Source organism: Nematostella vectensis, chromosome 3, assembly GCF_932526225.1.
Source record: "Nematostella vectensis chromosome 3, jaNemVect1.1, whole genome shotgun sequence".
Lineage (NCBI taxonomy): Eukaryota > Metazoa > Cnidaria > Anthozoa > Actiniaria > Edwardsiidae > Nematostella > Nematostella vectensis.
The window spans coordinates 19,218,977-19,246,411 of record NC_064036.1 but is presented as its reverse complement, the minus strand read 5'-3'; the positions used below and the strand labels follow the sequence as shown (position 1 = coordinate 19,246,411).

The 27,435-nt window shown below is 40.7% G+C and overlaps 3 protein-coding genes and 1 long non-coding RNA gene across 6 annotated transcripts; 2 read left to right on the top strand and 2 right to left on the bottom strand.

Moving 5' to 3' along the window:
* Positions 1-2,950: 2,950 nt before the first annotated feature.
* On the bottom strand, positions 2,951-17,993 carry LOC5509013. 2 transcript variants are annotated; one of them, XM_001629533.3, is made up of 3 exons: positions 17,837-17,993; positions 8,464-9,484; positions 2,951-8,287 (listed from the first exon to the last, which is right to left on the bottom strand). In XM_001629533.3, exons 2-3 carry the CDS (start codon positions 9,467-9,469, stop codon positions 3,408-3,410), a joined length of 5,886 nt encoding a protein of 1,961 aa, XP_001629583.2. In that variant the 5' UTR covers positions 9,470-9,484; positions 17,837-17,993; the 3' UTR covers positions 2,951-3,407. The 2 variants fall into 2 exon arrangements, with proteins under 2 accessions (XP_001629583.2, XP_048580899.1); XM_048724942.1 differs by lacking the exon at positions 17,837-17,993 and adding an exon at positions 12,607-12,758.
* On the top strand, positions 13,640-16,502 carry LOC125561211. Its single transcript, XR_007307243.1, has 3 exons — positions 13,640-13,760; positions 14,218-14,221; positions 16,448-16,502. It is a non-coding gene; the product is annotated as an uncharacterized LOC125561211 (long non-coding RNA).
* A 1,757-nt stretch (positions 17,994-19,750) lies between the features above and the next one.
* Positions 19,751-25,218, top strand: LOC5509014 (17-beta-hydroxysteroid dehydrogenase 14). 2 transcript variants are annotated; one of them, XM_001629503.3, is made up of 9 exons: positions 19,754-20,004; positions 20,210-20,248; positions 20,777-20,874; positions 22,245-22,311; positions 22,598-22,689; positions 23,704-23,808; positions 24,026-24,093; positions 24,361-24,457; positions 24,896-25,218. In XM_001629503.3, the coding sequence occupies exons 1-9, from the start codon at positions 19,908-19,910 to the stop codon at positions 25,046-25,048; spliced, it is 816 nt and encodes a 271-aa protein (XP_001629553.2). In that variant the 5' UTR covers positions 19,754-19,907; the 3' UTR covers positions 25,049-25,218. The 2 variants fall into 2 exon arrangements, with proteins under 2 accessions (XP_032233739.2, XP_001629553.2); XM_032377848.2 differs by lacking the exon at positions 24,361-24,457 and having other exon boundaries at positions 19,751-20,004.
* On the bottom strand, positions 25,217-27,434 carry LOC5509015 (40S ribosomal protein S24). Its single transcript, XM_001629534.3, has 5 exons — positions 27,351-27,434; positions 26,972-27,040; positions 26,118-26,327; positions 25,817-25,930; positions 25,217-25,282 (listed from the first exon to the last, which is right to left on the bottom strand). The coding sequence occupies exons 1-5, from the start codon at positions 27,351-27,353 to the stop codon at positions 25,280-25,282; spliced, it is 399 nt and encodes a 132-aa protein (XP_001629584.1). The 5' UTR covers positions 27,354-27,434; the 3' UTR covers positions 25,217-25,279.
* Position 27,435: the final 1 nt, after the last annotated feature.

The following is a 27,435-nucleotide window of genomic DNA, read 5'->3' as shown; positions in this document are numbered from 1 at the left end:
GCCATCTTGAGTCGGCGTGAGAATAGCGTCAGCAATATTTGTCTTGAGCTTTGGGTACAGACGTTTACGTATATTAGTGCTGGCCTGGCCCCCTTGATCTATCTGTTCATGGACAAAAGACTCAAGACAAACTTTAAACAGATGTTTAAGGGTAGCTGGTCGCCATCCGACTCAAACAGAACCCAGTCATTTTCTAGCACGACACTAGAACACTATCATATCAACCAACCCACATCTGCCTGATTCACCATCTACCATCGTAAACTATATTTTATTGCTGTTTTTGCTTCTTTAAAACTTTTTGTTTTATTAAAACAAACAATGAATGGTGCCTTATTAGTTTTATTCTTTCCATTTGAAATATTTTTTTCTTTATTAAAATGAGTGAATAATTGTTCATGATCTGGCTGATTGTATCGCATGAAGAAACATAAGCTGTAAACTAAACGGTATTTCACACATTAGACCGCAAATATTTAAATAAGGGCTTGCGGTAATGCTTTTCCCAGCTTTAAAAGAGATCATACTACTAAGTCGTTTTTATTTAATCCAACCAATCGGGTATAACGCAAGAACAGATAGCGGTAGTCAAAAACGAAAATTGCGAAAGATCATTGATTTCTTGGCTTTGTGTATTATAAGTCATTTATTTGTGCTACTGTTTCACCAAATGTCATTTCATTAATTCCATTACATATTTTCCGCTTTTAATTGTTCTAATCTACCACAAAGCAACATCGTTTAGTTTGACTTCTCATAAATGCGCAACCACTAAAAGTTTGAATGACAGTGACTAATCAATATTGACTCAAAGCTTTTATATTTCTTATAAAAAGACACAAGCCAATTAAAATGGCACATAATAATAAAAAATGAGAAATAAAGCCAAAATGAACAAATAAGCTGGAATGAAGAAGTTTAATTAAACGTGCTCAAACAGAGGACTCAAATGAAAGCCTTTATGTTTTAATACGCATTTTACGACACCTAAGTGATTTATATTGGATAAGGATGAGAAATGTGTTTTGTTATTCTCTGTACTAATTGCTATCTAATCATAACGCGACATCCTATACCCGTGACCCATCAACTATATGTGAAAGAAGAATTCTTCTCAAAAGAACTCCCGGTATAATTCTAGTGTGATTCCATCAAAACTATTAGGCTACTAATGTAATCCATGGAGGATTTCTGTTACGTCTCTGTTTTCGATAGTTGTCATTCAACACTGACATCTTGGCAAAAAATCCAGCCAATCAAAAACGGGGATATGGCATTTTTCAAAAGCCTTTTACATTAAAACAGTGGCAAATCAAATCGTATCACTTGGGAAACTAAGCACGTATATGTCGGATCCTAACTGCCAGCGACTTCCTGCTTGACGTCCGGTTCTGGTACAATTTAGCATAAGAAATTAACAATAGTATTCCCTGTCTACGTCTCAGCAAGACAATCATGCGTCGTTCGCGATCAAAGACAATGCAAGCATTTAACCCATTGACACCTCAGCCGGCCTGTACCGGCCTTGAGAGGTACCCACAACCAAAAAAAAAAATCCTTAATGCAAAATAAACACAACAAGATAAAGATACTAAGGCATCAGTCTAAGAGAAAAATGGTCTTGAAGATATGCATTCATCCGATGCCTTTATTCTGATGCTCCAACCCCATTTCCAAAGCCAAACAAATCAATTCCAGGTCATACAGACCCAGAAAAGCAGTGTAAACAATTTTGCAATCAATTTGGTTTCAGAAAAGACAGCATTTAGGATTGCTGTGGTGATTTATCAAAAAAAACATTTTCTCATCCAGGCAAAGCCTAACATTCCCTGCTAGCAGAGGCCTTTTTCTCTGTATTATAATACCGTTAAAATAGGCCTCGCTAGCAGGGAAAGCCTAACAAGAAATCCACTTTTGCTTGCAAATATCCATAAGCACAGCACTCAATTATTCCCCAAGATCTAATAATGTCCTCGGGCACTCTCCCAATATGCTCATAACTGTATTTTTTATGAAAAATACTTGCAGCCATCAATTTGTGCTCGTATTAGCACAGCGACGAGTGATTAGAGATGGGACCGCAAAACACTGTTGGAAAGCTAGGATCCGCACACTGTTGCAGCTAGACTTGAGACTTTGGTCAAGTTCTAGAGAGAGAGTGCTATTAGCAAATATTTCTTACTGCAATTTGCACGGTAGCTACGCCCGTGTCCAGCCAAGGGATTAGACATCACACGCGCAACCCACGATGGCGAAACAGACTCTTTAAAAAACTCGTATACAGAAGAAGGCAGGTATAAGTCTTGTCGACGTTTTCTTTTAAAGATCTTATTTCATAGTCAACTGTCGACGCAGACCAAAAGGTCCGACGCACACCAGCAGATAAAGGCTGTCCGGTGTTTTTTTCCTACGTTTTTCTAACGTTTTTACGGCCCTCTCAACAATAACAGACTCGTACCCAGTCGTTATTTGCTGCTGCGCGGACATCCACAGGAGGAACCCTGATGCGTGGACGGATCCTGACCGTCATGCACCGTGCCCTTCTTCAACCTCACCAACGTGCATCGCGCGACACTAGGTACGACAATGCGACAATTAAAGGGGCAGTTGCACTGGTAGCGGTATTTTTCAAGAATGCTACCGTCACCAATCCAGCTCAGAGTAAATTTTTTTGTGAGTAAATTCGACAAGATGCAAAAGGATTTCTTCACGGTGTATATTTACTTTGTAACGAAAGTGCGACTGCCCCCGAATTCTTCAGGACAAAAAATCGTAGCGTAAGTAACATTTTTATATAAAAACTATCCTCGCCGTGGTATATGTAGATTGTCAAAGTCGATCCTTTAAACTACGCCAATATTGCTTGACTAGCAACATTGGCTGTCATCGCCAGCAATTAAAGCTGCTTGCACGAATGTTTCCTTTCTCAAAACTAAGATCAACTAGAGACTTTCAAATTCCACTTTTATTTTTTATTTAAATATGATAGGACGCGGTGTCCAGAGTACAAAAACGGATACTATCTCTTTCCTAAAACACTAGTTTACCAAAACAAGCTAAATGCAATCTGCATATCATATATATCGAAGGCTTTCCTGATCCAAGTACAGTTTTTAAATTAACATTTTCTACAGCCTTTGAAGATCGACCTGAGCTCAAAGCTGTCGTTACACATTCAGATATGTAGCTGCGATAAGTAGACAGTTTAGTGACAGTATTTGACAATAATGACCTCGGCCAACGACACGACGAGGTGCCCAAAATGGTTGCTTTGTACAATTCGCACCTTGAATCTCTTCTTTCTCTTATATAATGTAGTGTGATGTAGTGTTATGATAGACTATAAGCACACTTTCTATTAAAAAAAGGCATTGAACACAACCGTATGCGGTCAGAACGTTCTAGCCCTATTTTTTCGGTTTCAACGTTTCTTTATAAAGTGGTGCTTTAGGTAACTGTAGTGCTCTGAGATAGTTGAACATTCTTGAGGCCTCTCCTTTGATTAAAATGGTTACGATGTCGATCAGCTCATCATCAGTCACATCTATAAGAATCCTTTTTAAACGATATCGCGTATTCGTTGAGAAACTTGGAAAAACTAAGTTCTTTTTTATCTGCTTTTGCCAGAAGTCTAAATTCGACAGCATAAATCTTAGTTTGACAAATGCTAACATTTTGCTTCGCCACAAACAGAATATTGTGCTATTTAATTTTATCAATTCTTCTTTATCTTCAACAAACTGCACTTCTTTCCTCAATGTCCTCATAAAAGATGTGTATTTCTCAAAAAATGTCTGAAAATATTCGTCACTTTCCAAAGCAAGATGCTGGAATACGATTTGTGATTCTGGTGCACACATATCAGGAATTTGAACCATTCTTTTGCATTTTATGTCTTCAGGTTTTGGGTTTTCAGGTTTTGTGCTTTCAGGTGCTGGCGGTTTTCGTTTCACGCAATGACCTACTGACTCTAGCACATTAAGCTTATGAATGAAGTCGATATCCTCAGCCTTATCTTTAAGGAATAAGTCTAGTCTTTTTAAGCCATTAAAAAAGGCCAAGGCGTCCTGAGTAATGAAGGTTGGTAAATTCCTTTGCAGAGTTTTCAGGTCGAGACACTGCAGCATCAAGCATTCTGTTGATTCAAAAGATGATCGAAGTTGACGCAAGTGCTTCAATTTTACTGGAATTTGCAGCTTTTCGTCTGGGAATGTATTGAAAATTGCGTTGAATAATAAAAAGAACTCAGTTGTATAGCTAGGGTAAACATCATGTTTTCCTCCATAAGCGAGAATATTTCTCATGGTGACGTAACACAATTGTTCTTGAACGTTCCCTACATCTCCTGCATACAGAGAAGCGAGGTAAAATGGTGTGATCCCATGTTGTGTTACACAGTCTTGGTCGATATCTCTCAAATACTTTGTAAATTTACTTAAGGTCAACAAAAAATTTACAAAATCAGACATACAACGAGATGCAGCAACATGGTAAATAGTTAGATCTTTTGACCTCCGGTTGCAGCCAATCGGCACTGGCTTTGTTTTAATCATTTTTGTTAAGAGAAATTTGGCTGTGTGAGACGCAAGCTTGATTTCCAAATTTGTTATGAGACTTGGTTCATGCAAGTTCAGGTAGGGACGGTACTTGATAGCATACCACACGGAAAGAAGCAAAGGACTTTTTCCATCTTCTGTGCAAGACCATAGGTCTGCATTATGGGCGTTTACCAATTGGGTCACGGCTAAAAGATTTGCGCCCTGCACTGCTCTCTGGAATGGCGAAAAACCTTCAATGTCAAAACATTTGTTAATCACCTGATCTCCGTCAGGGTGTGCATTGATAGCTTTAAGTACAGGCCCAATCCCATTCAAGATCGTAGCATTTTTAACGCCATTGTTGTATTCTCTGAAGTCGAAAAGTAAATAATCAAACAATATGTTATTAAGCAATATAAGCGTATCATCAGGTAAAGCCAGGCCTAAATAGTGCAAGTAATGAAGCTTATGGTAAAGAGACAAATGAAGAACAGAATCAACGAAGTACTCCCCACACTTGATGTCAATCTCCATATTATATTTCGTCAACACCTTGGCCATGTTGCGCCCGCCAGTGCGTAGGTAGGTGAGCAGTGGGGTGTCTCCTGTCTTATCCTCGTGACAGTTCACGTCCATACCGGCACTCAAGAGTACCTCAACGACATATACGTAGTTACTCCTAACTGCAGAGACGAGGAAAGTGCAGTTAAGTTGTATACCCATCAAATTCAAAGCCGTGGAAGGGGCTCGCCGTCCCAAAGGCACAAGACCTGGTACGTTTAGCAGGCGACGTCTTATTAGGGCGGATATGTGGCTGTCAACATGAAATATAAACATAGCTGTAGTGGAAAAAAGAACAAGCGGCGATGTCTCCATGGGCTTGTTCGTTCCTAGCAACAGACAGGACATCGATCTTCCTTGTGAGAAATAGAAATTCTCCTCCACCTCAGTCACTTCGAAAACACGATGAATCACTGACATGTTAATCTTTGTTTTGATGTACAGCTTGATAATAGAGAAGGAAATCAAATGCTTTGGAAATGCCTTGCTAATGATGCCATCAATCTTCTCACTTGAAAGTTTGATTTTATCTTCCCTATTTTCCACATAAGGGTCTACTAAGATTGCGTCCTGTAAATCCTCAAACACATAATGAGCTTTGTTCCCCTCATCATCCTCTGCATGTATATTTGCACCTAGTTTGAACAGTCTCTTTAAGGCTCCTGCTGCTTTGCACTTCACGGCGTAGTGGAATGGAGTCTTTCCAATCAGGTCTCTGCTGTTTACATCAACTTTATATTCAGCCACCAATAAGGACAGGACACCGACCTGATCGTAACAGGCTGCAACATGCACAGCTTGTGATCCGCAAGCATCTAATACTTCTGTTTTAGCTCCATATTCCAAAAGTGTCGCAATCATATTAACTCGGCCGTGTCGAGCCGCGAGGTGAAGCGCGTTGTATCTACAAATGCATGGTTCAAAATAATCGGCAATGTTTTTGTATTTATCTTCTGGGTAAGTAGATAACACCTCGGCCGGAGCACACCTTGATAACGGGGACACACCATATTCTAAGAAGGCTTTAAGTGACTTAATGCTGTTATAAACAACTGCTTTATGAAGTGGACGCATTCCTAGGTAGTCGTAGCATGTAAGGGCGGTATCATTACTGCGCAAGATATAACTAACAATATCTGGTTGTTCCATTGCAGACGCAATATGCAGTGCCGTCTCACATCTCCAGAGATACTCATCATCGACAAGTTTTCCAACTCTCTGCTTCATGTAGCTTGGAGAAATGGAATATTTGCACGGGACGCACTCATCCGAAACACCAGCCTGGTGAAGGAACCGGACCGCAGGTAGATGGCCTCCTGCGGCAGCGCTACGAAGGGGTCGGGCGTCGCATGGTGCACCGTGTTTGTGCAGTACCTCCATGACAGACACGCGGCCGTATTGAGCAGCTATCTGCATAGGTGTATTACCGGCTCCGGACTCAGCATCCTTACTCAATTTGTGATTCAACAGGAACTTGACAGTTTCTACATGGCCACCTTGGGCTGCAGCGTGCAGCAACGAGTATCCGCACATCAACCTTTTGCAGTCTTTGACAGGATTTTTAGCCCGTTGTTGGTGCTTTTTGCTTAGTGAGTTTGTCACGTGAAACAAGTTAGCACCTTTTTGAAAGAGTATCGCGAGAATATTCTTCTGGCCAGTGGAAGCTGCTATAAATGCTGGGGTTCGACTATTACGATCCAGACAATCTACAGTTGAGAAATGATTTGCAAGAAGTCCTATAACACCCGTGTTTGATGTGCTCACAGCGAAGTGCAATGCAGTCATGTTGGTTGTAGAATCTGAACTGTTTAGAAGCTCTGATGGTAACGCTAAGAAACGCCCTTTATGTTTAGCAATAGTTCCGCCCTCAAATATATGATTTGCGAGATAAAAACCCAGGCGGTATCCAAATCGTTGACTATTTTTCTCGACTACGCTCAAGAAGTATTCTGCAAGAGACTGGTGACCATTACTTCTGTTCACATAGAAAGGTCCACCCAAGGTTTCGTTGCTTGTAAGCCAAACTGACAGAGAACTGTGAAAGACTTGCACTGTTTTACGTTGTCGTGAAAAATGTAAAAACATTGACAACCTATCCAAAGTCCTTAGAATATCATAGTAATAGTTAGAATCAGAACTTTGATTTTTTGCGCGAATAACATGGTATAGATCTGTAGTTAGGAGAGGTTCGTATGCTGCCACAAGGACTTCAAGTATTCTACGCACAGGAACAAACTCTTCTTCGGTGAAGTGGCGTTTAAGATAGCTCATATAGATTCTATGAACGGACTTTGGTACATCATTGATCTGTTCGGGTCCTTGCAGCTTCTCGGTTTGCATGTACTCCAACATTACTTTTATGTATAGGAAGTTTCCTTCGCTCCTCTTTATCAAAGAGGAGATTCTCTCGTCAGTATTGCCAGTTAAAAACGACACCATGCGAGACCATACTGTGGACTGTTCGTATAGCTTATGCGACACATACTGTTCGATGTCATACAAGTTGTTTGGGTTATCTTGCTCGATCTCAACAAGAGACACGTGCGGAGAAGAAAACTCAGTCAAAATACTTGGAACTTTTTGAGATGTCAAAAGAACTTTAACCCAAGAAGGAAATTGGTCAAGCGTTTTACTCAGAAGTTCAACAATTTCATTTTTTCTTCCTGTTTCGAGTATACATTCGTCTAGGGCATCAACCACGAGAAACATTTGATTAGACGGAGGATCTAAAATGTGGCGTAGTGGAGAAAGTACAACTTGGTCGAAGCAATCCACAGGGTCGTTAACGCAAGTATCTAGCTTCTGTTGTATGTAAATATTATTTAAAGTAATATATGAGTATTCCTTTATTACAGAACTGATCATTGCCGCTACGCTGCGTACAAATTTAGCTGGCTCCTTTGTACTGCGGTACGAGCTGATGCACATATGGTAACCGAGGACTCTGATATTCATCGAATAGCTCGAGAATTGAGAACAAATAACATTTGCAATAAACGAAGTTTTTCCTGACCCAGGATCTCCAGTGATGATGATACCTTTGTTGCCTTTTCCTTTGGAAGCATTGGACACTTTCTCCAGAAGCCACCGACGACCAAGGAAACCTTCATTCTTTGAGACAAGGTAATCAGTAAAGTCAAACTCCTTCGGATTTACACTGCCGTGAAATGAGGCTATTGCATCGCATCCTAAACAGAAAGAAAGAAAGAAAGTGGAATAACGTAAAGCGATACGTATATGATGTAGTATATGGCTACGGATTTTTTTTTATGGCGGGAAGGGGAGATGCGTCTTTTCGGGAACCTGAGCATCCCAAACTTGAAGGTCTTTCCTATTGTTTCATTAAAAACGTCATTGTACGTACCTCTGTCTGAATCGCCCTTATCCAATGTAACAACTAAAACAACGGCCAGGAAAAAGATGATGAGTAGATGCTTGGAAGGTTTGCTATAGAAGAATAATGCTATAGTACGAGCAACCAAAAAGAGCGCCGCAGACATGATAGGGTAATAGTAAATACGGTGTTCTTGGGTATCGTGTGTGGCTGGAAAGTTACTCCTCAACTGTTCAATAGTGTTATTCAACTCAATGATTTTAGTTAGAAGTTGTAAATCTTCTTCAGAGCGAGTCTCACTCAATTCATCCAGCTTCGCTACAATATCCTCCTTAAATGAGCTGACCAGATCCTTAATCACTTTTAAATCAAGCTCATCGAAGCTTATCATATCACGATTTTCCAGATCTTTAATTTTCTTCAGAGCATCCTCGGCATTGGGATCAAGCAAAAGTTCAGGGTCTTTTAGCAAATTTTTAAAGGAGCTGATGGCATCATTCGCTTCATGCTCCAGTAATTCCTGTTCTGCAGCATGTCCCCAAACATTTCGAGTTTCCCGAACTGCATCAACGACAGCTTTCTGGGCCTTAAAGAAGTCGCACCAGTAGAGGACGTTTAACAGTCCTGTTGGGTCTGTAGTTGCTGCATCGACACACGCAGCGACACGCCCACCCAGTGATGGCATATACAGCTTGGCTACTTCCCATGGCCCAAGGTTTGGGTCCTTCCATTTAGTGGAGTCACTCTGTTGCCATGTTGGCTTGCCTCTAAGATGGTGACTGGCAAGCTCACGAGCCCACAGGCAAGTTTTCACGTGACCGCCGCGAACAGCAGGGTGGCAAGGGCAGGCAGGAGCGGCAGCAAGCTTGGTCAACAAAAAGCCGTGGTATTTCTGTATCTCTCTGTCGATGTAAGGACGGATTCCTTTGCATGTAATACCCAGAGCAAGGCCGACCTTGAGCCAGTTCTGGTATACTTTCTTCTGCAGTTTATTTTCAAATACTGGGGTTACCGCTGTAACAGCACTTGATTCCATTTCAGGTCATCGCCACTGAAACAAAGTTAATTGTTATGGTGAGTACACTCTTTTTTTTTATAAGAACCTTTTTTTATAAGAATGTCCAGTCTGAGATTACACCAAATTCAAGAACATGCTAAGAATGTGCCGAGGCTAAGATAGCAGAAAAATATTGCTTTTTTTAGTCCTGGTGCGTTCTAAAATGAAGAATCAAAATTTGCTCATAATAACAACCTTATTTTTCTATTGATAATTTGTGTAATTCCCTTCCTAATAATTTATTGGGTATCATATTTTTATAAACACTAAAAGTTAAGAACATTCAGCCTAATTATCAGCCAAATTATCCAAAAATCAGAACGGCCCAGCCTCAACTTAAAATTAGATGTTCTTATAAAAAAGACACAACAACTAAATATATTTTGTTTATCTTTTTGTTCAATTTTACTATAAAACAGCTCATTCAAGCGGCTACCACTAACTTACTAACGTAGCAACTGCGTTATTATCTCGAGCTTTATAATCCTTATTGTAATATTGCTTATTGTTACGGAGCTCTGCCCTATGTCGTCATTCCCACAATAAACTTCGTGTCAGTCGAGCTGCACGGAAAAGCACGACACCAAATGTCGAGCCTCTGATGTGCCGAAGCAAATAACATATTCTTTTTATTTTGTGCAACAGAAACTCCACATCAAGTTAACTTTTATACTACTTACAGCCTATTGAACGCGACTAGAACGAGACTTATTTAGTGCGACGTCTGAATCATCGTTGAACGCTCAATCTATTTGTGTCTTTTTGGTTTGGATCGGGTATTCGTACCAAGACGTAGGGGCCTAAAGTGGTGTGGTAGTGAGGTGGGTGTAATCGTATGGTATGGTGATGTTGGAGGGTGATGGTGAGGGATGGCTAGTAAGGTAATGTGGAGTGGAGATGGTAGTAATGTAATTACGGTGGGGAGGTGGATAGGTTAGGCTAGTAGGTGGTGGAGGGTGGTGGAAAGATAAAGTGGGACTATAGAATAGGTTGTGGTAGTGTGTGGTGGGTAGGTGAAAAAGAAAAAATTAGTAATAATATGGTGTGGTATGGAGATGGCTAATGGCTGTGTTGGTGGGGGAAAAAATTGGTATGGTGTATAGGTAAGAGTGGTGGTGAGGGAGATGTGGAGTAGGTGTAGTTGTGGGAACTATTAGGTATGAAATAGTATATCATGATCGTTACTATGACAATATGGAGTATGAATATAATGCCTAAATGATGTAAAAAATGGACAGGAAATATGTCCAAAAGGTGTCGAAAAATCCACCAAAAATAATAGAATAGTTTACGTTACAGCGGAAGTAATTGTAAAATAAATTGTAGCGCAGAAATATTATAAGAAATAATATAATGAGACTAAAGAAAACAAAGAAAACTAACTTTAATGGGTTAAGAATAGAACGGAAGTGACGTAGCAATAATGCATATACGGTAAGTTAATTATGCGAACAAATTTAGAACGAACTAACGCTTTGACACAAGCCGATGCGTTACCATGAAATAGATAAGTACACGTGAATGATGCGAATTTGCACGGAAAATATGTGTATTGATGGAGTTACATGAAAGACAAAGGGTTCTAACAGCGATGGCAAAAGGTTAGAGTGTAGAATGATGCCGCACGTGTAATAGGAACGGAGATAATTGCTTGTTTAAACTCGAGTGACCTCGTGCCTGACCCGATGAGTGAACTGTTAGTAAAGCAATTCACAAAGCAGAAACTAGCTTGGAGTTGTGTATAAGAACAAAATAATTCTCCAGAAAAGAATGTAAAACAGATCTAACAGATCCCCCCCATTCATAATAAGGTCGTATGTGTTATAGGAACGGAGATAATTGTTTGCTAAAACTCGAGTGGCATCGTGCCTGATACGATGAATAAATTGTAAGTGAAGCAATTAACAAAGCGGAAACCAGCTTAAAAATGTGTGTCGGAACAAAATCATTCTACAGGAAAGAATGTAAATAAAAACTTAAATGATTGTAATAAACGGAGAAGTTATTGTGTAAGGTTATGTTCGGGTGGTTAAGATTATGGGTTATGAGACTACGGGTTAAGGTTGTTATGAGAGATGGGGTTGATAATAAAACGACATGAGAGTTATGAATGAAGGGTTTTTTTTGTTTAGTAGAGAGGGTGGTTAGTGAATATGGTATTATGTGGAGATTAAAACAGTTAAAATCGGAAGCTTGTTGCTAGTGTTGTGTAGCGGATGTGAAGGGGTGATGGCGGCTTAATAAAATCTGATAAAGGGGGATAATGTGAGTGTGAACAGAATGATAAGCAGGGATATTGTGAAAAGACTGTGTAGTGTTTATGGGAAAGTGTGTTGTGTGTAGGGTGGGAAAGTAATGTGTAGGATAAGGGAAAGAAAAGTGTTTGGATTGTAGGGAGGAAATGGTGAGCGGTAATGGGGAGGGTGAGGTATGTGTGGAGGTATGTATCTAATGAAGTGTGTAAATGGTATGACTGACAGGCGAAATTAAACAACAACAGAGACCGAATGAGTGTTGCGAAAACGCCGAGAAAAGATAAAAAATTCTGTAGCGGTGAAAGGGTGTATTGCGGACAATGGAAATTGATGCTAGTAAAACGGCGAGAAGAAGATGAAGTAGGGGCGCGGGAGGCGGCAAAGAGAGCGCGGTGAGAGTGGAGATGACGCTGAAACGTTAACAAGACAGGAAGGATAGTTTTCCCCAGATGAAGCGATTATCGGTGGTAAGAGATAAGGGGAAAAGGCAAAGGCACGAAGAAAACAACCGGCATGTATACGCAAAATGGACATAACAAAATAAACCAATAAGACAAAAGTGTGTAGGTCATTTCAAAGAGCTCTGCGAAATGTAGAACTAAAGGCATGTAACGCCAACCAAGACTTCTCTTCAGGGGGCGAGGTCTGTTGGTTGGTCATATACGAACCTGGAGATGAAAGCGGGGGGACTTAGGGGAAAGCTAGGGGAAAACCGGCGATGATGGTGGGAGTAAAAGGGGAATAAACTAGGGAGATGATTCGTATATGAAGCGTGTTTCGAATGATAAGGCCCTCATCACCCGCCCCTACACGCTCGTTAGTAATGCCTCTAGTGAAGCGTGGTGCATGCAATTGCCAAACCTGTGTATCGCCTGGCTCCGCCTGAGTACATGGCTTGGTCCGAGATGTGTATTCGCGGTTCTTGGATTGTCTGTCTTGCAGGTATTCCGTATGTAGCGAAGTGAGGGGTTATGAGGGGATTGCGCTCGTGGTTAAACGGGTATTAGATGAAAAAAAAAAAAATAGATATCACTGTTTCCGTTTCCGGTTATTGTACATCCGGGTATTTATTGAATTGGTTGCGGTTGGTTTACAAAATGGGCTAGATACGGCGGATGAATACAACGAATGATTATGTTATTGTGCGGGAATATCATGGAAGTGTTCTGTGCTAGAAACTGAGGGGACTGCGCTCGTGGTTATACGAGTATTAGATGAAAATAGATGTCGCTGTTTCCGGTTTTGGCCATTGTACATCCGGGTATTTATTAAATTGGTTGTGGTTTGGTTAACAGAACCGGCAAAATATGGCGGATGAATAAAACTTTTTGGTATGGGTCGGGTATTCGTACCAAGACGTAGGGGCCTGAAGTGGTTTGGTAGTGAGGTGGGTGTGATCATATGGTATGGTAATGTTGGGGGGTGATGGTGAAGGATGGCTAGTAAGGCAATGCAGAGCGGAGATGGTAGTAATGTAATTACGGTGAAGAGGTGGATAGGTTAGACTAGTAGGTGGTGGAGGGTGGTGAAAAGGTAAAGTGGGACTATAGAATAGGTTGTTGTAGTGTGTGGTGGGTAGGTGAAAAAGAAAAGATAATAATAATGTGGTGTGGTGTGGAGATGGCTAATGGCTGTGTTGGTGGGTGAAAAAATTGGTATGGTGTATAGGTGAGAGTGGTTGTGAGGGGGATGTGGAGTAGAAAAGGTGGTGTGAGGTGGGTATGGGGGGTGTGGGTAGTAGGGCGCGTTTAGTGGTAGGTGTGGGGAGGAGGGCTGGGCTGTGGGGTGTGGTAGGGGTGTGTGCGGTGGAGGTGTGGGTAGTGGGGGTTTTATAGGGGGGTGGGGTGTGTTAGTGTGGGAGTAGGTGGTTAGTGTGGCGGTGTGGTGGTGGGGGGGGGGGGTTTGGGGCGTGGGGGTGTGGGATTGGGTACGTCTTGGGATCACAGATTGTGATACAGCACTTTCCCCGTATGGTACATAACTTTTTGGTTTGGATCGGGTATTCGTACCAAGACGTAGGGGCCTAAGGTGGCTGCTGTAGGGTGTGGTTGGTTTGGTGTGTTGTAGCGTGAGTCATGTTGTGGCCGTGGGGGGGGAAAAGGGGTGTGTGGTTTTTGTGTTGGCAGGGGTCTGGCTTGTATAGGGTGTGTTAGGTGTGTATGTTTTAGGTGAGAGTGTAGGAAAGTGTGAGGGGGGGAGGAAGTGTATGTGTAGCTGTGTGGGGCTTAGGTGGGTGTTGGTGTTGTGCTGGGGTATGGAATAATTGTGGTGGGTTGTATGATGGCGTGGTATGGGTGGAGTGGGTATGGGGCTGTTTGTGGGGTGAGGGATGAGGAGGTGCTTGTTGTGGGGTAGGTGGGTGGTAGGGTGCGGGTGATGCGAGTAGGGGGGTACTTGGGTGGTTAGCCAGTTATGAGGGGGGAGAGAAAGGGGGTTGTGACATGTATAGAGCTGGGTGGTAGTAGTGGGTAGGTATGTTGTGTGGTGAGGATAGAGTAAGATATAATTTGTGAGAGGGATGTGGGTGTGTGTGTGTTGTACTATGTGTAGGAGGGAGGGTGGTTGTGGGTTTGGTGGTTGTGTGTTTTTTGGCCGTGTGGTGTTGGGGTAGTGGGGTAGTGTGGGGGTCTGTATGTCTAGGGGTGGTGGTAGTGGCATGTTGGGGTGTAGTAGAGTTGTGTAGGTGGGGTAAGGGGTGTGGGGTAAAGGGGAGGAGTGTGCTAGTGGTGTGAGGTGGGTATGGGGGGTGTGGGTAGTAGGGCGCGTTTAGTGGTAGGTGTGGGGGGAGGGCTGGGCCGTGGGGTGTGGTAGGGGTGTGTGCGGTGGGGGTGGGGTTTTTTTAGGGGGGTGGGGTGTGTTAGTGTGGCGGTGTGGTGGGGGGGGGTTTGGGGCGTGGGGGTGTGGGATGGGGTACGTCTTGGGATCACAGATGGTGATACAGCACTTTCCCCGTATGGTACATAACTTTTTGGTTTGGATCGGGTATTCGTACCAAGACGTAGGGGCCTAAAGTGGTGTGGTAGTGAGGTTGGTGGGATCATATGGTATGGTGATGTTGGAGGGTGATGGTGAAGGATGGCTAGTAAGATAGTGTAGAGTGGAGATGGTAGTAATGTAATTACGGTGAAAAGGTGGATTGGTTCGACTAGTAGGTGGTGGTAGAAAGATAAAGTGGGACTATAGAATAGGTTGTGGTAGCGTGTGGTGGGCAGGCGAAAAAGAAAAAAATAATAATAATATGGTGTGGTGTGGAGATGGCTAATGGCTGTGTTGGTGGGAAAAAACCGGCACGGTGTATAGGCGAGAGCGGCGGCGAGGGGGATGTGGAGCAGATAAGGCCCACAACTCAGCGTGATGGGTCTATGTGTTTTAAAATGGCGGTGGTGCGGAGGACGATCTAAAATCTGCGAGGTCACGGTGCAAATGTGGGTGATGATGTATTGTTATGATGTTAGGTGATCGTAAGGTGTTGGTTTGTGGGTAGGTAGGGTGGGTTATAGGGTGTGGTCGTTTGTAGTTGGGTTTTGTGCTGTGGGGTAAATGTTTGTATGGTTGGGGAGGGGGCTGTATGTAGGTGTTTGTAAGGGGGGGAAAATTGGTTGTGGGGTAGTGTCTGGTGTAGGGTGTGGCTGCTTGGTGTGTTGTGGGTTGGTTGGTATAGTCGTAGGATGCTATGGTGTGTATGTGGTAGGCTATGTGTGGAGGGGTAGATGTGTTTGTGGTGGGAGGGGGGTTGGACTGTATGTAGGTTGTGGTGTTGGGGGGGCGTTGGTTGTAGGACTAGTGGCTGCTGTAGGGTGTGGTTGGTTTGGTGTGTTGTAGGGTGAGTAGTGTTGTTGCCATCGGGGGGGGGAAGGGGTGTGTGGTTTTTGTGTTGGCAGGGGTCTGGCTTGTGTAGGGTGTGTTAGGTGTGTATATTTTAGGTGAGAGTGTAGGGAAGTGTGAGGGGGGGGGAGGAAGTGTATGTGTAGGTGTGTGGGGCTTAGGTGGGTGTTGGTGTTGTGTTGGGGTTTTGAATAATCGTGGTGGGTTGTATGATGACGTGGTATGGGTGAAGTGGGTATGGGGCTGTTTGTGGGGTGGGGGATGAGGGGGTGCTTGTTGTGGGGTAGGTGGGTGGTTGGGTGCGGGTGATGTGGGTAGGGGGGTGCTTGGGTGATAAGCTAGGTTTGAGAGGGGAGAGAAAGGGGGTTGTGACATGTATAGAGCTGGGTGGTAGTAGTGGGTAGGTATGTTGTGTGGTAAGGATAGAGTAAGATTCAATTTGTGAGAGGGATGTGGGTATGTATGTGTTTGTACTATGTGTAGGAGGGAAGGTGGTTGTAGGCGGGGTGGTTGTGTGTTTTTTGGGCGTGTGGTGTTGGGGTAGTGGGGTAGTGTGGGGGTCTGTATGCCTAGGGGTGGTGGTAGTGGCATGTTGGGGTGTAGTTGAGGTGTGTAGGTGGGGTAAGGGGTGTGGGGTATAGGGGAGGAGTGTGCTAGTGGTGTGAGGTGGGTGTGGGAGGGTGTGGGTAGTGGAGGGTTTGGGGGGTGAGGTGTGTTGGTGTGGGAGTAGGTGGGGAGTGTGGCGGTGTGGTGGGGGGGGTCGGGGCGTGGAGGTGTGGGAGGGGGTACGTCTTGGGATCACAGATTGTGATACAGCACTTTCCCCGTATGGTACATAACTTTTTGGTTTGGATCGGGTATTCGTACCAAGACGTAGGGGCCTAAAGTGGTGTGGTAGTGAGGTGGGTGTAATCGTATGGTATGGTGATGTTGGAGGGTGATGGTGAGGGATGGCTAGTAAGGTAATGTGGAGTGGAGATGGTAGTAATGTAATTACGGTGGGGAGGTGGATAGGTTAGGCTAGTAGGTGGTGGAGGGTGGTGGAAAGATAAAGTGGGACTATAGAATAGGTTGTGGTAGTGTGTGGTGGGTAGGTGAAAAAGAAAAAATTAGTAATAATATGGTGTGGTATGGAGATGGCTAATGGCTGTGTTGGTGGGGGAAAAAATTGGTATGGTGTATAGGTAAGAATGTGCCGAGGCTAAGATAGCAGAAAAATATTGCTTTTTTTAGTCCTGGTGCGTTCTAAAATGAAGAATCAAAATTTGCTCATAATAACAACTTATTTTTCTATTGATAATTTGTGTAATTCCCTTCCTAATAATTTATTGGGTATCATATTTTTATAAACACTAAAAGTTAAGAACATTCAGCCTAATTATCAGCCAAATTATCCAAAAATCAGAACGGCCCAGCCTCAACTTAAAATTAGATGTTCTTATAAAAAAGACACAACAACTAAATATATTTTGTTTATCTTTTTGTTCAATTTTACTATAAAACAGCTCATTCAAGCGGCTACCACTAACTTACTAACGTAGCAACTGCGTTATTATCTCGAGCTTTATAATCCTTATTGTAATATTGCTTATTGTTACGGAGCTCTGCCCTATGTCGTCATTCCCACAATAAACTTCGTGTCAGTCGAGCTGCACGGAAAAGCACGACACCAAATGTCGAGCCTCTGATGTGCCGAAGCAAATAACATATTCTTTTTTATTTTGTGCAACAGAAACTCCACATCAAGTTAACTTTTATACTACTTACAGCCTATTGAACGCGACTAGAACGAGACTTATTTAGTGCGACGTCTGAATCATCGTTGAACGCTCAATCTATTTGTGTCCGAAACAAATAGAAAATTAGATTCGGCACGGCAGGAGCACGCCTTTAATGCCGCAGTTCCATGTTTGAATATTTCATTTGTTTATTTTGATAAGAAATCTATAATTGTTTCTATGTATATTTCACCCAGGTAAATTGTTTACTACAGGTCTGTTTCGTGGATCAACCGCAATGTTGTTCCACTCCTCGTTAAACCATTTACAACTGTTTTCTATGTATATAGAAAACAGTCTATATAATTCTATGTATATAGAATTCTATGTATGTAGAAAACAGTTTATAGCTGTATATAGAAAATCGCTAGCCACTTGCGCATAAATGATTTCAGCCGTTAGACTAAAGCACCAATTTACTATACCATACTTACTTTTATTGCGTTGTGTAATAAATTCAGTAGTGGATTGTGCTTATATGTACTCACCAATGCACCGATTGAACTGCAATCCAAGGCTAAGGCGATTCTATTTAAACTAAACTTCACTTATGATAACTTTCAACTGTGAAATGGTGGATAGCCTTTTTCACATCCTATAATAATCTCGGTATTGATTTAGTAAAATTCCCAGAAATGATGCTTGAACGACCACAGGCAGCCCGAAGCAGAACACAACTCGTCTGTAGCCTCGTTCAAACTCTCTACATTAGCTTTCTATCCGGAATGAAATGAATGAAGATTCAAACACAGTTTCAAAAACTCTGTTGTTTATTTTTTTATGATAAAATGTTTTTTTTTTCAACATAGGTTTCTATGAGCCAGTTCACTGGTAGCCCAGACGAGTGTAGGTTTATTACAGAGTTTGTATGAGCGAACAAATCTCGTTGAAATATATGATTTGAAAATAAAACAGTAAAAATAATGGCGGGTTTGAGTAGCAGCAACGTCAAGCTACTGTTTTATTTTCAAATCAGCATATTTATTTAAAGTTCTTATAACCTTTCACTTATATCAATCTAGCCAAAACAAAGCATAGATAAACTTTCAAATTCTGAAAAGGGAATTGAATTTGATTGACATTTGAATTTTCTACAGATCTTTGAAAATTTTCCTGGCCGCGCGAAGGGAGATTGAATCGAGTGAATAATTCCAAGTTTTGGCGGGAAAATCTGAAACAACATATTTTCCTTAAATCCGTTAAACTTCAGAGACGGCAATGCCACAAAATATTGGCGAGTTGTTTTCTATTGCAATTCTACCCACAATGAAACGAAGAATAATTTAATAGTCGAGAATTTTATGCGAAAAAAGAAAATATCGTTTTGTTGTAGATTTCAAAAACAGCGCGCGCTCGTGAGAATGTCGCCATTTTTTATTGCGGATGCAGCGCGCGCACGATGCAAAAACAATTCAACAAAGACTAAAAAATATTTGCTAAATTTTGCAGATTATTTTTCCTGAAGTTAAATAATCATTTGACTACCAGTTTGAGATATAAAGATGACGGTAAAAGTTGTAACCACACAACGTTCTTCTGCAATAACTAAGAAGACATGAAAACGGAAACCGGTTTAGCGAACTCGAAAATAATCGCTTCACAGATGTACATATGAAATCATCCAGCCTTTCACCCGTACTCGCTCAGAGCCTGGGAGGCCTGTGGTTTGTATTGCGGTCTTGGAGAAAAATCCTTTCTACAAAACAGCTTTTGAAGAAATTTTAAATTCATTCATTGCCACACGTGAGTAATTTATTGCACTTCGTATAGGGGGCAATTTGGGATGAACTAGGCGCAGAAGGTATTTCTACAGAGCCGGTACAGAGCGATTTTCTGAGTACCCTGAGTCATTCCTTCACTCGAATACTGTAAAAGTTTATCTGCGAACTCCGAATCAGAGTATAAAATGGATCGGTAGAAGTGACGTTTCAATTTTCATGCCGTAAAATTCAAATCGATATTGTTCTTAGATGTTTAGCAAAAATATTACTAGAATTCCGTGGACGAAAATCATTTTTTTAGCTGAGGTACCAAAGTTGTTACGTGTTTTCATTTGTGTTTTGCGAGAGGAAGTCGACCAAATTAGCTCACTGAGCGAAGTAAATATATCCGTAAAAACTTTTATCGGGCCGTATTCATAACAAAACGCAATCGAAAGGTAAAACAATTAGTGTGCAACACATGAATGTGGTTGTTTTTCCCATATTTGTAAGACGTCTTTTAGACGGCCATACCTGCCCAGTCTTCAACCCTTCCCTTGAGGCTCTGCGACGTCTCCGAAAACCATGTACGACGACGGCTGGGGACGAGTCAGCACTTGGTTGGCTCGGTTTCCAACCTTTTTTGAGCTGCCTGTGGAATAATAGGTTGAGGGGATGGGTGGCACAGACAGGATCAGCGGTCTCTGTGTAAGCGCTATTGATCACAGGCTTTTCACGTGCGAGTATAATCTGATCATTTTACATTGTCCATTTTACTGTTTGTGTCTTCTGAGCGATCAAATCTATTCTTTATAACAACGAGGACCCCTGCTACAGATTATATTGGTAGTACAGGGGCATGGCTGCTACCGCATCGTCAGGCCGATACGCGGGGAAAGTGACGATAGTCACTGGAGGTAGTAAGGGAATCGGTGAAGGAGTCGTACGTGAATTCGGTGAGGTCCTTTTATTTTTGTGCGCTTTTTATCATAACGTAACTAATAAAGAAACTGTTATATCTTGGATCTATACAGCTAAAATTCTAACTAACTAACTAAAAATATTGTTCGACGTCTGTAGGCATAAGCTGAACGTATTCGAGAATTGATTGACGTAAACAGCTAAAAAATCTAATATGATCATGTTATTGTTTTATTTCAGTGAAAGCTGGATCTAAAGTTGTGTTCTGTGCAAGAGGAGGTCAGGGGATGTTGGTTGAAATCGATTACAATTAAGATTAAATACAGTAAAAACCCGCGTGTAAAACCTAGTGATTTAAGAAGCTATAGGCAGAAATTTAGGATTTTGATAACCCAAAATATAAGAACCTACTTAGCCAAAAAATTCAAAAGGTTCTTATATGATGGGTTACTCCATGAAAAAATTGTTGGGCTTTGAAATGTACATTTGCTGAACATTATGCTCTTTAAGATTACAGATATAACATTAATACAATATGTGTCTCTATAGCAAAGTAGCTATGTATTCAGTCACACTTATGCAATTATGAATCCTACTGTTGATTAAGCAACTTGGAAAAAAAATTAAGAACCTAATAAAAAGTCATTCTGCCTTAATTGTTAGTAAGCACCCCAACATATAAGAACCTGTTCTTTTAGACTTGAAAAAAATCTGGGTTCTTACACACAAGTTTTTCCTGTAGTTAAATTGATATACTTTGACCTATAAACATATTCATTCTAACCTATTCCTCATTTGTGAGCACAGTTGAAGCAGGCAAGAAACTTGAGCAAGAAGTGAACTCTACTGGCCCAGGCGAGTCATTTTTTATACAGTGTGATGTCACCAAAGAGGAGGACCTCAAGGTACTAGCCCGAGTATCAGGCGATTTTATTTTTTTAAAGTCGAAGAAGAAAAATAAAACTACGCCTGACACAAATACTAGACGCGACGCCTGCCGCCCCTTTTCAGGCTGCTGTCAAAATACATCGGCTGTCAAATTGTCCCACATAAATGACTTGCGTGGTAGCACAATAAAACAATCAAATGCCCAAATCAAATTATAAACAGTATTTATGTATTAAGCAAAATTACAGTGGTGTTATATCCAAGGGTAGTAATTTCAGTAACGACCAACAAACCCCAGTGAGGTATGTAACTTGGTGTTACGATGTAAAATAATTTGAATGCTTTCAAAAAACTGATAGGAAAACGCAAAGATAGTTTAGATAGATAGATAGACTTGTTTATTAAATACCCCTCACAGTTAGAAACTGAATTACAGGTAATTAGCACACACAAGCTAAGCGATTACAACATTACGACATTACATTAACTAAATACTTTACAGTTACAAAATTTGACAAGCGATTAGTGTTGCATATTTTCGGTTTCATGGGAGCAGATCTTCTTAGATTGCACTGGTTGACTCCCTTGATCGACCTACTAGTGGCTAGGCAATGTAAAGGGTTTTCCTTACACAGGGAACTCATGAACTGTTGACAAAGCAACTTTACGGCGCATGAGATTACAGTTTACGTAACTTATATGACTGCAGATCCACACATCAGATCACAAAATTACTACGGGATATTCACATCACCAATTTACAAACAGGGTTTTTCTTTTACATGGACAAACCTCTGCCTGAACACAAATTTAATTGATAAGCTCACTCGGTCAACTCGTGGGAAGTACCACAATAAATCCCAAGAATTCTTCGCTCTCACAGACAAATTTCTTGAATATTCAGCACCTGGTTCCTTGTCTATCTAAGAATTTGATAACTTCTCCTAACCAGCTTCTACGGCATCCATATTTCTAACTAAACAAACACATGTAATGACCGGCCTGGGCAAGACATTTGAACATGCTGATAAGGGCCAATCAGAGCTCTCTTTTTATAAGCATTGTTTTCTAGCCAATACCAGTGGTCCCAATATTTGGGACCCGAACATGAAAATTTTACAGTATTTGAACCAGGCCCTCTTTTTATCGCTTCCGGGTATATACTTCATAGGAAACGATAAAAAGGCCCTTGACACTCGGGCTATTAAGGTGCTACATACTTGTATAAGATGAGATAAGAAATGTGTAAAATTTGATAGTCTGATAGGCAATTAAACTGTTTATCAGTTTGTAGGAGGTGCCTAAGTCTGTATGTGCACATGCTGAGTATATCTGTTTATGTTTATGAATATTATATGTATTGATTGATCCTGAAATTTCTTTATAGAATGTTGTTGATAAAGCTATAGAGAAGTATGGCCAACTGGATTGCCTCATCAACAATGCTGGAACTCGTGAGTTGTATTCTCTGCATGTCAAGACAGATTACTCCCACAGGAACACCTAGCCTGCAAATCTTGGCAGAGCAGGTTTTTTTATGTGCAAAATTGTTCTTGTTTGTTTTGCTAGTTTTTGTATGGCCACTCAAGTGAGTTGAAGGGGATCCCCCTGCCCCAAAGTACACCCCTTGGGTTCCTTATGAGGCTGAGTCATTTGCCCATGACCCTGGTTATCCAGATGCCATTTGACTTTTGATATGTTGTTTTTTTTATTCTTGAATAGTCACCTTTTTTTTTGTAGACCCAGATGCAACCTCTATAGATGACACCTCTTTTCAAGATTTCGAAAACCTTTTCAAACTCAATGTTGTGAGCTACTTCATCATGTGCAAGGTAAGTACTTTATAGTATGTGCCAAGTGATCCCTGGGATGGGGGGATTCAATCATGTAAGTCACCATACAACTTTTATTCATTTTTGGAAACTCGGGAACTTTTCAAACAGCAATTTTTATTCATTATTTGAACCTCAGGATCTATTTTAAAAAAGAGAAAGTTTAATGGGAAGAAACTGGGTAGAACTTAAGGATGGACTTGCTGCCACTATATAATAATAATAATACTTATAATACAACAACTAATAATAATGATAGTTTTCATTTGTATGAAAAACAAAGAGAGTGTTCTATCTATAAAAATAAATCCTTATGTATGTAACATGATCTATTTACCTATCTACACTAGTTTATGTACATATGTAACGGTCTAGTCAATCGTTAAAAATCTATCCCAATTTGACAATTGATAAAAATCAATGTTAGCTGATTAATTTTTATCGTTTGAATTTAAAAATCAGTAAAAATTGACCGCACTTTAAAAAAAGTTAACGATTTTTATAGACTGATAAAGTATTGATTGATTTTTAATGCAATAGAAACCTAGCACTTCGGCACAGTTCTTTCAACCCCGACACAAGTAATTAGCTAATAACATGTCAGGTATTATTGTATACCGAGTGAATGCTAACCAGGAAACATGAGCCGTAAGAAATCTAACCCACTGCCCACGATTTTTTATGCCAGAATATCACATTCTCTTTTAATTCAAACTTTTGGAATTACTAAACGATCAGACAACACATTTACGACAGCAGTTTCTTATTGCATTTTCTTAATCTTATTTTCTTTACAAATGAGAAAATTCAAGGCTTTTGCATAGTAGAGATCCACCAGTCAACTGATTATAAACTCATAAATAAATAAATCAAAATAAATCATTGAGAAGTGCCCAGAGGTGCGTGCTCAATACAAACTTGTTAGCTTGGGGAGAGGGGGCGTTCATTAGGTAGGTGTTCTTCAGACAGGGGGCATTATTATATAATTTACAGTAGTTTTTTGTTGTTTCATAGAGATCCCTCCCACACCTTCGTAAGACAAAGGGTAACATCATCAACATGTCAAGCTTGGTCGCACTTATTGGACAACAACATGCAGTTTCATATGTAGCCACTAAGGTAAAAACCATGTTGAACCACCTAGCTAATATAAAGCTCTGATACAGAGATACGTACATCTTATTCAGTGCCTTAATGTCTAGAGGCTAGAGCTACCTACTTTTTTTTTCTAAAATTAGCAGTATGACAAGTAGGAGCGTTGCTGTGCCCCTCAATTGCCGGTTTTCTTAATGTCTTTGTATGTTATACCGCCTACCAACATTTGTCTTGTGCTTAGGGTGCCATCACCTCGATGACACGTGCTCTAGCCATTGACGAGGCTGCTTATGGCGTAAGAGTGAACAGGTAATATTAACCTGGCATAATTGTGTACAGATAATAGTAACCTGGCATAAGCTATGGTGTAAGAGTGAACAGGTTATAGTAACCTGGCATAAGATATGGCGTAAGAGTGAACAGGTAATAGTAACCTGGCATAAGCTATGGTGTAAAAGTGAACAGGTAATAGTAACCTGGCTTAAGCTATGGCGGAAGAGTAAGCAGGTAATAGTAACCTGGCATAAGCTTATCTGTAGTCATGTTGTTGGTTATCATTTCTTTCTTTTTTTACAGCTTATCGATTGGAAATGTTCTTACCCCCTTGTGGGAATCAAATGCTAGTGCAACTCCAGATTACAAAAAGGCCATACAAGATGGAATGGATGCTCAGGTGATACTTTGCTATTGAATCACGTGTTCCTGCAAGGCCACTAAATGTCTGCAGTGTTTCTATCAGTATCAGAAACTTTTACTGGAAAAAAATGCCTTTCTGGATTCACAGACCAAGCAGAAGAATGAACATGCCTGTCAAGGCATATTTTTTTTAGAAAGGCATGGGGGGATCTAAAGGAAGGTAGAATGGAATGGGTAACCCTTGTTATAATCCGGGCATCCATTTCTTATAATTCTTTATTCTGTCTCTCTTTATTTAACTTCTGGATCTGCCTCTGTAAGGGTTTTTTTTTTCCTTAGTTCTATACATTTCCTGAACCAAATGGCCAGATAGCTGCCACACCCAGTAGTATGGTTGTGCCACTACTTGCTTTGCCACTAGTTTTCAGACTGTTAGCCCTTCCTGGCCAGACTTACGTTACTTATTCCATTATAGTTGCTGGGCCGCATGGGAACTCTACACGAGAGTGGTCAAGCCTGCCTGTATCTTGCTGCTGACGCAACATTTACAACAGGCACAGACTTGTTGCTCACAGGGGGTGCCGAGCTCAATTATGGCAAGAAAACCAGAATAGGGACCAGTAGCTGATTGAAACTGTAGATTTCCTTATATATGATGTATGATGTATTAGGGAAATGTGATTATAGAGCAATCAGTCCATAGATTGTTTCACGAATTTTGTAAATTGAAAATTTTATCAAACGAAAGAAATACTTATGTATCATCTTTTTTTTAGTAATAAACAGTAGACACATGTTGGAGATTGTGCATTTTAATTACATCTTCACATACAAGAGACCAATAAGGAAGCAGGACAGATCACTGTGGAGAGAAAGAGAAAGATGAATCAACTTCGGAACTCACAATATTCATTCTTTGTATCAATGTATCGATCTCTAAGGAGGGAGGACATTGTAAAACCCCTCGCTTGCTTACAATCCATAAGAACATGTTTTAGAATTCAGACAATGAGATTTGTAGAGACATGTTCCAAGCTGACTGTTCAAATAGTGCACAATATTGCTTGGAACAAGCCTTACATATATATATTTCTGTTCTTCACAGTTTTACTGGTCCAGCTGTTAATTTCTATTCAATATAATATCAAATCTATAGTAATTAGGTGCACAAGAGTTCTATGCCAGCCAAGCAGCATTTGAGTAACTTCAGTAAAGAACTTAAGTAGAACCCTGTACACTAACGATTTCAATATTTTGTTTGAAGTATGAACCTAAGTTGATTGCTCCTTGCCTTCCTATTAAGGATATATGGATATGACTTTATCATGCTTATGAAGCATCAACTCAATGGCTTCTTATAATCTTACAGAGAATATAATGACATTATCATGCTTACCTTCTTGCCCGCCTGGCCAACCTTGGCTTTCTTGGTACCTCTAACCTTCTTCATTCTGTTCTTCCTCTCCTTGCGCTGTTTCCTGGAGGTCTTGGGCTTCTCATAAAGTCCATGCTGTTAACAAAAATCCCCCATTACCACCTATCCTTGAAGAACTCAGACAACTTATTAATCTGCATTACTACCACTTAATTAACTAAAAAGTACAGAAAATTATGTTTCAAACTTGAGAAAGTGTGAGTGAGTGAAGTGTGAATAAAAGGCTATGCACAAGAATAACTGAGATAAGATAGTGACTCACCCTTGCAAGTCTGTACTTTGGTTCAAACTTCTTGGCAGCATCCAAGTTGTCGTAGATCAGGGCAAAACCAGTGCTGCGGCCACCACCAAATGCAGTTTTGAAGCCAAAACAGACAATCACATCTGCTGTTGACTTATACATTTTGGCCAGCTTTTCACGGATCTCTGTCTTTGGCACGCTGGCACGGCCAGGGTGGAGTATGTCTACCACCTAGGATTATACAAAAAAAATGTTAAGGTAAGGCTAGATTTATCTTACAGGGAAGACAGTGTATATCTATAGAAACAATTTTCATCTAATCCGTAAGTGGACACACTTGGGATGTAAAGGGCTTGATTCAAACATAGCAGGCCACTCATTAGTTAGCATGACAATACAAAATACATTATTATGTTCTATTCATGACATGGGCCGATGTACTAGAATTGCTCCAAGGATATGTAGCTTCAGCCATAACTCATTAGCATACCCATAAAAATAACTGTTATCAGGCCATGTTCTTTTCATGGTGTTGCCCTAGTACTTGAATTGCTCTGGTACTGCTATACCTCAGGTAATAAATGTAGCGAGACCCTAAACTACAGCCTATGGGTTCAGTTTTGCAACATTATAGATGTTCAACTTTGACATCTTGGCACCAACTGGCATCTTGATGAATCAAAACGCATTATTCCATAAAAGAAGTCAGTATTAGTTCTGTAAAAAAGGAAAATACTTTGATAAAGGGTGGCACCCAATCCTTCTTGTCATCTAGAAAAATTAATCATTATTATCTACCCTATTTAACATTCTTAGGAAGGCCAAGACTCCCGGTTTATATTTGTAAGCCAAGCAAAAAAGAATAAATATCCTACCATTTGCTTGCGAGCAAGCAGTCGGTTCGTCAAGAACTTTCTCGTTCTGATGGTAGCTGTCCCGTCGCTCTGTAGAGCAGTAGAATATAAAATACACGGACTGACATAAGAGACGATATCTATAGGAACACTTATTCGAGGGATTAAATTCTGAGTAAAGTATTTTATGCTCCAAAACATGGCACATAGACTGGGTCGATCTACATGCCGAGTTATACATGTCTAAAATTCGGATTTCTATTGGGAATAATTTGAAAATAGTCATACAGCACAATAATATAATGACTTATTTTCGATATTGTTTGGTAAATACCTAGTAATACTCAAGGATGCTTGAGATTTAGAACGATTTTTATGGATATAAAGCAAACCAACCCACCATTTTGGCTCAGCAGACATTCAAGAGGACGAAAGCGAGGCAGATGTAAGCTGAAATACACAGGCTACCCAAAGGAGCAGAAATG

Excerpts from the sequence above, each read along its gene's own strand:
- LOC5509014 (XM_001629503.3), top strand. The coding sequence starts at position 19,908 with ATGGCTGCTACCGCATCGTCAGGCCGATACGCGGGGAAAGTGACGATA. Across the intron at positions 20,875-22,244 it reads CCAAAGAGGAGGACCTCAAG|AATGTTGTTGATAAAGCTAT; the intron begins GTACTAGCCCGA and ends ATTTCTTTATAG. Across the intron at positions 22,690-23,703 it reads GCTACTTCATCATGTGCAAG|AGATCCCTCCCACACCTTCG; the intron begins GTAAGTACTTTA and ends GTTGTTTCATAG.
- LOC5509013 (XM_001629533.3), bottom strand. The coding sequence starts at position 9,469 with ATGGAATCAAGTGCTGTTACAGCGGTAACCCCAGTATTTGAAAATAAA. Across the intron at positions 8,288-8,463 it reads TAAGGGCGATTCAGACAGAG|GATGCGATGCAATAGCCTCA; the intron begins GTACGTACAATG and ends CTTTCTGTTTAG.
- LOC5509015 (XM_001629534.3), bottom strand. Across the intron at positions 26,328-26,971 it reads TGCTTGCTCGCAAGCAAATG|GTGGTAGACATACTCCACCC; the intron begins GTAGGATATTTA and ends GTATAATCCTAG. Across the intron at positions 25,931-26,117 it reads CAAAGTACAGACTTGCAAGG|CATGGACTTTATGAGAAGCC; the intron begins GTGAGTCACTAT and ends TTTTGTTAACAG.